Raw genomic sequence first — 10,647 nt, 5'->3', positions numbered from 1 at the left:
CGCATCCCGGTGTTTACGGGGGAGGCTGCAGCTTTCTTGTATCTCTGCAATGAGGAGCTTGGTCTTTTCCTCCAACGTCACCAAGTACATGACGGAAGAGAAAAATGTGCCCTGAGGGTCCTAACTCCCTCCGAGTTTCTTCCTGGCCGTCTCTGCCTGGAAGGCTCTTGAGCGCGGTGGCCCTGCTTCAGCCCGTGGGGACCAAGACGCTGCCCCGTCTAGGGTACATCTCAGTGGGGAGGTGTCTTGGCAGGCATGTGTGTTTCTTACCTTCATTTCCCGCTCCTGGGAGAAAGCTTGGATCACCGGTTCAGTAGTGCAGGTACTGCAGCATCTCTGGCCGCCTTATTTCACAGCAAAAAGTGCAGACCCTCCTCGGGTCTTCCAAAGAAGGTAGGGGAGCTTCTCCTCCCAGGAGATGATTCCCAGCAGCAGGTCCCAAGTTGATGGGGGTGTGTGTACAGTCCTGCTTCCAGCACCAAGCAATCGGAGCGGTTTTAGCTGGGCTTCTGTTTTCATTGATGCCTCTTGAAAGGAAGGTCTTGGCTGAGCACAGAGACTTTCAGGAATCTGTTTCTTTCTGCTGTAGAGTGGGATCAACACCTTCTGGATCCCATGTGGGTCACGTGTTTGAAATCCAGATATTGCTGGGCCTGATTTTAGATCATGTCTTGGGTCTTGCTCTTCAGCAGGCACTAAATGCCATTTAGTTTTCTTTGCATACGTAAAAAAGAAACTGTAGACCTCTGAGCCACAGATGCACAGAATTAAACAGTTTTTCTATTGCTGGTTTTCCTCTTTCAAAGCACGATGGAGATGGTACTTGTCCACAGCTGAGTGGCTGGTTTTCTGCTAGGAGGCTCTGGTTGTGTCCCTTGATCTCTAGATCTGAACACTGGTTACAGAAACATGGCAACAGTTCAGGTCCAGAGCATCCTGTGTGCCCGTATCCCAACACAGCTGAGTCATCTGCTGCTTTTTGCTTGGGGAGACCTTGTTGTAGGATTTGGGGGAACTGTGACCTTCAGCGCTTCTGGGTTTATTGCACTGTAACTCCTGGCCAAGGGAATAACCTGACAAACTATTGCACTTCCAACGAGGGGACTGGGTTCTCAGGCACACTTCCTACCAAAATGAATCGTTCCCAAGCCTTCCCTTCCTTCCAAGGCAAGGAAATGTGTGGAGAAACCATTAAGGTGTAGTAGTAAGGGGAAGGTCACTAAACTCTACTTTGTAAAATGAGAAAAAGGCTCTTGTAAGCCTAAGATCAGGAAGGAAATAATAGCATTTGGCCCTGGTTCACCTCCCTGTTCTTACTGAGCAAAGAGCTAAAGCTCTTACTTGGCTCGGCCGGGCCTTGCTGCAACCGAAATTCCCTCTGAAAGCCAGTACGGCTGCTCACGAGCAAGAAATGCTGCTTGGGCAATGAATCCCTGTTAATGTGATTTACTGCGGTGTGGTGCAATATGTGAGGGTGTTGCTGCAAGGAGCTTGGAGTTGGGAGTTGCCAAGGGTCATGGACAAAGCTGCAGCAGATCCAGTTACCTGTGGATTTTTTCATTAAAAAATGAAAGACTTTAAACAGCTGCAGAGCGCTTTATCATGTTTTTGAGATTGACAGTTGTAATGAAATATACCAAATTCTGAGGGATTTCTCTCTCTGTGCACCTTTAGGGGCTCATTCCCACCCTCTGTGTGCTGGTGTAAATCAACTGTGATCACAGAACAGCCAAAGCTGACTCCTGGGCTGCAGTTTTAAACTTCACAAATTGTGACAGCAATAGGCAGCTTTCATTGCGCTTGGTTTATCTGGAAAAAAGAGATCCTTTCCCACCAGTGTTAACTTTTCCAGGAAATATGATCCGAAACCCAGCTTTTTTTTTCTTAAGGGTGTTCTCTAAGTTATACAGCAGTGTGCCTGACTGGGTTTTAATTGCTGCCTATTGAAATACAGTAACTGCCTTTGGAAGTTTATAATGAAATAAGTAAGCTAATTTAGACTTGGAACTGATATTTTACAAGGTTACTCTGTAACCATCAGGCAAGTTGCTAGTGAACATACAGGCAGGTTTTTTGGGTGGATGCTCTATAAGTTTCTTGAGAGTGGGCACTCTCCCAAAGTCCACTTGAGCTTCTCAGTTGTTCAGGTTTCCTCTGTCTCAAGTTGTTGGGGGGAGAGATGCCCCTTCAGAAGGTAATTTTATACCTTGTAAGTTTTAGGTGTAGTACACAGCTTGAGACATGTTCTTCTTTCCCAGATGTCTGGTAGGGTGTAGATGTGTGTACGCTGTGAGTTTACCCTAGATGCTAAAGTTTTGGATATTTTCAGTTAGATGAGATTCAGCTCTTCTGTTACACCATGGAATAAAAATGTTTCACAAGAGTTTTAATTAGAAAATTCAAAACGATGCAGTGCTAAAAATGCAAGCTGGGGAAGGCAGTCTGTCAGATTTACATAGTGAAATGCTGCTCTGGGGAGCAAAAACATTAAAAAGAGTGTCTTGTCTTTGTGCTGCTGGGAGCAAGGGAGAGATTTGGGCTGGTTTAAGCTTAGCCAGTGGAGCTAAGCTGAGCTGAATCAGCCGGAGCCTCTCGGGGGGATGCCATCTCTCAGGCAGCTGTACCAATTAAGTATAGTATTTGTAGTATTTGCATAATACAGATATGGTAAAGGACTGGTTTACCAGTGCTACAAATGCTGTTGCTTCCAGTGCTATAAATGAGTGTGTGGCCTGCCAGCTAACACATGATGTTTCATCTTACCCTAGCTTGCTGTTACGCTCGACCAAGTTAAGTTTACAGGGCACCTTGGAGACGATCAGGCTTTGTTTAAACTTCTGTTTTCCTTACAGTAAATTGCTTGGATCAACACGTCGAAAAGTCTCCAAACAGAGTGGCTTTGATCTGGGAGAGAGATGAGCCCGGCACCGCAGTGCACGTCACGTACAGGTATGGCACCTTCCCATGTTGCTTTACGATGCCTGGCAACGTGGTGGGGCAGGGAGAAGAGCTGCTGCTTGGAGATTCCCTCTCTCCAGGTCGGGGCTTTTAGAAGAGAAAAGCTTGTATCTTATGCCTGGCTCATGTTCTCACCTGCCAGTTTCCTTTTTGCTTGTTGGAAATGTTGATGGAAAAATTTCTGTGAGCAGCTTTCAGTTTCAGCAGAGCAGCAAATGTCTTGGTGCAAACATGTTGTGTTGATGGTCAACAGCATGATACCGAGTCCTGGCTGGAGGAGATTTGAGGCTCCCTGTGTTCCTCTTCCCCACTCTAAGTGGAATTTAGAGCAACCTTGATGCTGCTCTGAGTGATGCCAGCTTGTATTCACAGCTGGAGATTGTAGCGTTTGTTAGAATATGGCAGTTTTCAAGCATATTTCCCTTCTCCCTGCTATGTGCCTTCATTTAGGTGACATTCCTACCTGCAAAAATGCCTTTTACATCATGCATGTCTGGTGAGAGTTTAAGGTTTCCTAGACTTGTGTGTTTCTGAGTGCATATTTTAGGGAGCTGGGTGTTTGATCTGCTGGATCTCAGCGTGCCACGTGTGTGATCCGATCTGCTGGATCTCAGGGTGCCACGTGTGTGATCTGCTGCATCAGAAAGCAGAGGAGACATAGGAAGTCCTGGCATCTGACTCTTAGAAAATGTTTTCTGTAGCTTTTGATAGTTGGGATTCCTGGAACTCCTTGAATCTAAATCGGTTCTGGTGCTCTGGTTCACCTCCAGAATTTATTAAAGCTCCTGAGAACATTATTCATTGGAGTGAGGAATCTGGTCATCAGCGAGGAGTGGGTCTACACATAGCTCCGAGCTCCATGCAACAGAAATGGACACTATACGATATAAAGCCGAGGAAGAAGTGGATTGGTTTTAACCTTCGTAGTGTTATCTGGAGTGGGTCTACACATAGCTCCGAGATCCATGCAACAGAAATGGACACTATGCGATATAAAGCTGAGGAAGAAGTGGATTGTTTTTAACCTTTGTAGTGTTATCCGTATGATATAAATGTGTTTTAACCAACTGGGTAGCTTGGCTAAATGCTTTGAGTTTTGCTTTTGCCATTCTGGTGGTAGAAAAGGAGATGGAATCGAAGGCTTCTCCCAGAGTTTGGGGTGGTGTATGTACTTTTACTGCTCTCTTCATGCCCCAGGTGTGAAACTGGGGGTAGGTCAGAGGTGGGAATTGTGCTCTGATTAACCTGAGGAGGAGACCAGCCCATCAGATAGCACAGCCTCATTCAAGGCAACTCCAGCCTCCCCCTTAGACTGTGCTACTCGAAATGTGCTGAGCTGCTCCAGACCCTCAAAACCATCTTCTCGGGATCTCTGGAAACATGAGAAGGCCTTGCTGAGCAGCAGCAGAACTGGTTTTTTTCTTGGCCGTGACAAAATGTATTTGGAAGAAAACGTATTTTCAGCCTGTAGATTCGTGATTGCCATGATTTGAAGACAAGTAACCCACATCTGCAAACTGAATCCCTCTTTGCGCAGCCCCCCAAAGGGTTCAGTAACTAGCAACCAGAAAGCAGAACACCCCAGGGAAAGACAAGTTGGCGACCTTTATTTTCAAACTTCTGCTTGTATTTGAGAGGCATCTTCCTGTTTCTGCCTGATACTCTTGGTGAGATGTGACTGCATTCGAGTGACACAGATTCTCAAGAGACTTTGGCCCTACAATGTGGTAAAACAGGTCCCTTGGTTCTCTGCTTATCTCATTAAGTCAGGAGCAGCTTTGTTGAAAACAGAGATATTACATGGGTGTGTACACAAAGAGAGAATCAAAAGTTTTGCCTTTTCTGTGATCTTTGAGCTGCGTTTTTCAGGTTTTTAAATGCGGCAATAAGGTTTTCCGAGGTGTGTTGGCACTGACCTCCCTTTGAGGCTGAGCTTAGTGGAAAGATTGTTTGCAGTAGCATCTTATTTTAGCTAGAAGTTTGTTAGGGAAAGCGTAACAGAAAAAGAGGCGGCTCGTAGTGGTGATGCCAGTTGAGTAATCCTCCAAGAGCCTTCTGTAGCAGGGTGACCTCTGCACACCAGCCTCAGGACAGCCCCAGAGTAAAGAGGGAGTGAGAGGGATGCTGGATATCAGAAGGACCCAAACTCTGGTGTCTGTGGCAGAGGAGGTGTTCCTTAGGATCTGGATGCGCTGTTAATGGGACAACAGTCGTGCGCTGGGAAGGTGAAGACTTCAGTTTGGCCACTGCCTTATGGACCAGCTTTGAAGAAAGTCCTGTTATCTCAGCTGGGGGGTGTCCAGGGCTTACATGCAGAGAAGTACAAGGCACCATTTTTTTGCATTATCTACTTTGCAAAGCTTGCTGCTATGAGCTGCTTCTCCTTACAGATAAGCCTTGGGTGACACAAGGAAAGACGCGGCTGCTGGCATGGGTGCTCTCCCTTTCTGGGGAGCTGTCAGGGCCAAGAAAACAGCTGAGCGCTGGCCCCGATCCCATCACAACCTGCAAAGGAAGCAGGTGGCTGTGCGGGAAAAGGGCTGGAATGGGCTTCAACGGGCTTCCTCCTCCATGAGGGAGGGAAAGGCCTTGCTTGATCAGTGCAACCTCCTCCATGCGTTGGCAAGAAGTGCAGCTACGCTGGGAAGTGCTGTCCCAGCCGGCTCGTCCCTGGGAGAAGTAAGAGCCTCTGCCGCTGCTGCCCCACTGCCTACCTTGCAGCGGGCAAGGAGCTGGTGGGCCGTGCCGTCCGTCAGCCTCCATCCCTATGCACGCCTGTCAGCGTGGTGGGTTGGTTTTGTGCGGCTGAGTTCAAGTGCTCTGCGCTAGGAGAGGAATCCAGACATCTCCTTATTGGCAAAGATACACGAAGCCATGAGTGAAACGTTTCAGTTTTGCTTGAGTGGTGATTGCTGCCCTTCCAAGCTCAGTCGTGCTGATCTTTTTCACTGCTGAGTTTTGTCCTGTCTTTCTAGCTGATGCAACTCAGCCTTTCAGAGGAAAAAAAAAAAGCTCCCTGGCCCATCTTGTGCTTCCTCCCCCTCACTGGGTTTCATTTTTTAACAAGCAGAATTTCAGCTACGTTTCAAATTATCTCCAGTTTTGAATGGGAAGGCATCAGACTTGGTTTTTTAATGCTTTGTGACAACAGGGCATGCAGCCCTCTTGGGATTTGGTGGCTGCAGTCAGCAAAGCAGGGACAGATCATGCCAGTCTGTTATCAAGAGGCCTGGCTCTCTGGAGGCTAAACCACCATCAACTCATTGGTAGGGCAGTGGTGAAATAGCAGTTAATCCCCAGGCGCGTGCTGCTGTGAGCAGCCAGCTGAATTTATTGGCAGAAGGGTCCCACCTGACTGGGGAGTTTTTTCTGCTCTGTGGATGCTGTCAGGAGCTTTGAAACCTTGCAAAGGAATTCCCCAGGCGTTGCTGAGCCTGGGTTTTAAAGGGCACTATATTATCAAGTGCCTTGTATAAGCAGGCGGAGTTGGTGGCTGGAGCCATTGGGTTGCAGCCTCTGTCAACTCAGCAACAGGGAATGTTGAAGACAGCAGCTAAAGTTATGCCAGACCTCCCCCTGTCCGACATGGGGCTATTTATTCTCTCTGGTGTTCCCTTGTTTACCATAGTCTCTACAATTTAGCCACCTGTGAGCCAGTGTTTCCTAGCACTGCAAAATCCCACGGATATTACCAAAGGGAGCTGTGCGAGGAAGTGGGCAGCAATACCTGTTTTTGCAAAGAGCTGCAGGCTGGGTCTCAACAGGGAGGGTTTAATTTATGAAGGACCTCGTTCTGGTGCAGAAAATGTTGCAGGCAGAGGGAGGGAATGTTCAAAATGCAAAATACAAAGTAGGAAGAGGGAAGCAGAAGCTCAGGGGCCAGAAATTAGGGTCCTAGGTTGCATTTCGTAGGGTCCTAGGTAGAAGGGGTTGGACATCTTCATTAGCCACATCACAGAACAACCAGTGGTGGTTCCTCTGCCTGAGCTGAAACAGTTGAAATGGTTTTAGAGATCAAGGTGCAGACTGTAACTGGAAGCTGGATACTTACTGGGCTGTGCAATGCAAAAGTTGTTTCTCATTGGCAGCAAGCTCTTTGTGCTGGGTTTAGCACAAAGCCGGAGTTTGCTAGCCGGAGTTAAACCACGACACTCTTTTCCTTCTTTCCACTGCTGGCTTCCTAAGTTGAAGTTACAAGTAAATCTTGTCCAGGATTTTGGCTTTCCCCATCCAAAGCAGCTCAGGGACTTTTCACTTTCTCATCTGGAAAAGGTCACAAGGGGTTTTCCTTGCCTTGGGTTCAGGATGTCTTCAAGAAGGCTCTAGTCTTGCGCTTGCTTTAGCAATTGAACCTACAGCCAAAAAGCCTCATGTTGGACTTCATATTTTTCAGTTACTCTCACTAAAATGGAAAAAAAATTTTGAGTCTTCCTTTTGTTGAAAACAAGGAAACATGTTTTCTCCCTTTATCAAAAAGTGATAGAAATAGAGGGCTAAACTGAGGCACTGTGACAGCAGCTGCAGTGAGGAGTGAATAGGTTTGTGCATTATCGTTGTGGCCAGAACACTGGCCCAGGAAGAAGAGATAGGTATGAAGACCTACTGTGTCCCAGGGCACTTGAACTCACGTCTCAGATGATAGTGCCCACGGTGCTGTGATCACAAGGCACAGAGGTGGGCTTCGACCCCCGCTGCTCCACAGTAATTCACGGAGGGCAGCAGATAGGAGGTGAGATATGAGGATGTTGGGGTGAGAATGCCCAGATCTATTTGTGTTTGGGGTTTTTTTTTGTTTGGTTTTGTTTTAACTAACCTGTTTGGGGCATTTAACCTGAATTTTCAAATAGTTTCAGCCTGATCCAAACTATGGTTCTAGGAAATAAACTGGTGACTGCAAGAAATACTCAACCCAGTCTTAGTGCTGAGACAGCAGAGAACGTGGCTTGCGTTGAACTTCCTAAACAGGCCCTGTCAAAGCCCATATATGGCATTGAATATAGTAGGAAAATGTCTAGAAATGCTTTGCAAAAGTCTGCTTCCTAAAGAAGGTCGTGATGCGATTATTTTGGATGTAGAAAGAACTGCCTGCCTTTGTTTAGAAAGCTGCAAACTGTCTTGCTGTGGTGAAAGACAGCACTAGGCTTCTTGGAAAACTGTTTCTGCCAGGCATCCCTAAAATGTGTCAGAGAAATGTCACGTGTCAGTGATGGGTTTTACAGGACTCCTTGTTCCAGACGTTGAGCGATGGGCTTTGGAAACACAGGCACCACTATATCTGGGGAGGGATCTGTGAGAAGTATGGTCTGGTGCTTTCTGAGCAGAGATGTTGTACAGATAGGGAGAGAAGTGCGGCATCTGTTAGATTATATGGAAGTACTGGCCTGGAGGGTGATCTGCTGGCTGTGCTGAGGGAACAGCCTTGCAGGTCTCGTGCTTAGCAGTGATGCTGTGATAGCTGAGGAGATGCCTAAAGGGTGATGAGTCTCTAGCAGGGAACATTGTTCATGCTCAAAGTCTTGTTTATGGGAAAAAAGGCAGCACACCTTATATAGAGACAGCCAAGAGTTTATTCTTAGTATAACTGAGCCCTCAACATTCTAATCTTATTCGTCAAGATCTAATTATTACAGAAAAAGAAAGAAAGAGGTCCTGTTGGTTACCACTTTTGTACAGCATCAGGTCCACATTCTTTTTACTGGTTGTTCACAGCATGAGGCCACTGGTGCCAGTCTGTGCTCCATCTCTTGTCGTCCCAGGCCTGTCCTCTTTCATGCCACGTCCTGTGCCTCCACCTCTGAGAGCCCCTTATCATACCAAGCCTCTCCTTGTACTACCTCATTATGCTGGGCTGTAAACCCATGACGATAGCATATAAAGATAAAGAACCATAAAAGAAAAATTAGCCATGGTTACCCGCTCAATTACAATAATTGCTGTTGCAGCTAAACCAAGTGAAAACAGAGCTTCAGGTAGGTCAGGAAGAGCTCAGACAGAGCTAGCATCACAGGCTTGCACACCCCCTACAAACCCTGCGGCACGTTGCTTCCCACAGCAGTACCGTGTTACACGGCTGCAGGGATGCAACAGGAGCAGACTGCTCTGTCCCCGAACGGAGGTGGTTTTCCAACACATCATGACATGAGAGAGCTACGTGAAGGTCTTGCTCCAAAGCTGATGGAAGTCAGCGGGCAGCAGGTCAGGAAAGCAAACCCAAGAGGAGCTCTGCAACGGGGTGGTTGTTATGAAGGGGGGGGGAGGGATATATGTGCAACCCAGTTTCTCCCTGCTCACGTTTCCTGCTGGCACAGGGGGGAGAGGCAGCTCTTACTGCAGAGCCCTTGTGCATGGCATTTAAAGCCTGTCAGTGTGTCACCTGTGCCGTGAGCAGGCATGCCCCTGGGGGGTAAGAGTGCTTCCCTCTTATTTTGGAGGTGCAGGGTTGGGATGGGTAAATTCATGTGAAATCCATGTTCAGCAGCAATCTACCCTCACCCCTGCAGTACAACGAATGGGTTGGGCTTGTCCGCATTTTTAGTTTTCCAAAAGCAAGTCCAGTATCTCCTCCATGTGTCATCATTTTTCACCTTCCCTGCCCATGTTCATTAACCCACCTACCATCTCACTGGCTTGCTTTGTTTTAAAGGCACGTACGGTATATACTGTTCTTTCTCCTGTGCGAACGGCCTTGCCTCCTGGTCCAACTGGTTGCTGCTTCCCCGTTTCTCAGCTCCATCCTGATACTTTACCCACTGGAGTGATGTTCTGCTGCCCAATTTGCTCTTATGTGCCCTCGGCTCTTACGATCTGCTCTTGCAGAGGCACTGCAGACCGTCGCGCCATGACCTGACTTCGCAGTTTGTTGGCTGTTCCTGTCTAGAGGGGCTGGGCACTTCCTTTTTGTGCAGCACATTTCCTCTGCAGCGGCTCTGCTGAGATCCTCCTGCTGTCTGCCTGGCTTGCACGCTGGGAGCTGGGCATCCTGGGACCCTCTGTGTGCCCGACGGCTTTCTCCGTCTCCGGTGGTTGCCCTGCCTGCCTCTGCTGAGCGTAGTGCCCTGTTCTGCACCCTCTGCTTGGGCAGCTGCACAGGAATCCTTTGGCGTGCAGGGAGGTGCCCATGCTGTGAGCATCACCTGGGATTTTGCCTTTCTGACTCTTTTTGTGGTTTGCAGAAGAAGCGCGCGGCTGCTCTGAGCCTCTGGCCACCCCTCTGCCCTTCACTGGCAGCGACTGAGCCCTTTCAGGGTAGATGTCACTCTAAACCTCTGCCTCCTCTACCTTTCCTCTGTACCCCCTGCTTCAGAGCAGGCAGAAGCTAAGTGAAAATGCCTCCTTTCACACTGTCTCATCGGCTCCAGGGTGACCGCATCTAACGTACGGTTTTGGTAGATGTGCCTTGCTTCCAACGTACCTCCTGGGTGTGGACAGGAGGCAGATCCTTCCCTTTGCACAGCCCACCGGCATTCTGTGGCATTGCCTCTGTGCCAAGGGTGGGACAGTGCTGGGCCTGAGGCCAGAATTGCTCTTGGGTCTTTAAACCTTGTGTGATGGAGGGATTGCGATGCCAAGATTGGTGGCAGGAGCAGGTGGGGAGGGTAATGGCCATGGCTTCCTCCTGCTCAGTTCGCTTAGGTCTGTCCCATCCAGTTCTGCAGGGCAGCGACCCTGAAGGGTGCTCATTCCACCTTG

The 10,647-nt window shown here is 48.3% G+C and overlaps 1 protein-coding gene across 1 annotated transcript in view; it reads left to right on the top strand.

Annotated features, from left to right (window-relative positions):
- Window positions 1-2,851: 2,851 nt before the first annotated feature.
- ACSS1 (acyl-CoA synthetase short-chain family member 1) overlaps window positions 2,852-10,647 on the top strand; it is a gene marked incomplete at its 5' end in the record, with an annotated part of 30,267 nt that continues 22,471 nt past the window's right edge. Inside the window, one exon of the mRNA XM_010147048.1 lies at window positions 2,852-2,949. Coding sequence (XP_010145350.1) covers window positions 2,852-2,949 — 98 coding nt within the window. The remainder of the gene's footprint in view (window positions 2,950-10,647) is intronic.

This window comes from Eurypyga helias, unplaced genomic scaffold (assembly GCF_000690775.1).
Source record: "Eurypyga helias isolate BGI_N326 unplaced genomic scaffold, ASM69077v1 scaffold1492, whole genome shotgun sequence".
Lineage (NCBI taxonomy): Eukaryota > Metazoa > Chordata > Aves > Eurypygiformes > Eurypygidae > Eurypyga > Eurypyga helias.
This window is presented reverse-complemented; position numbering and strand designations above follow the sequence as displayed.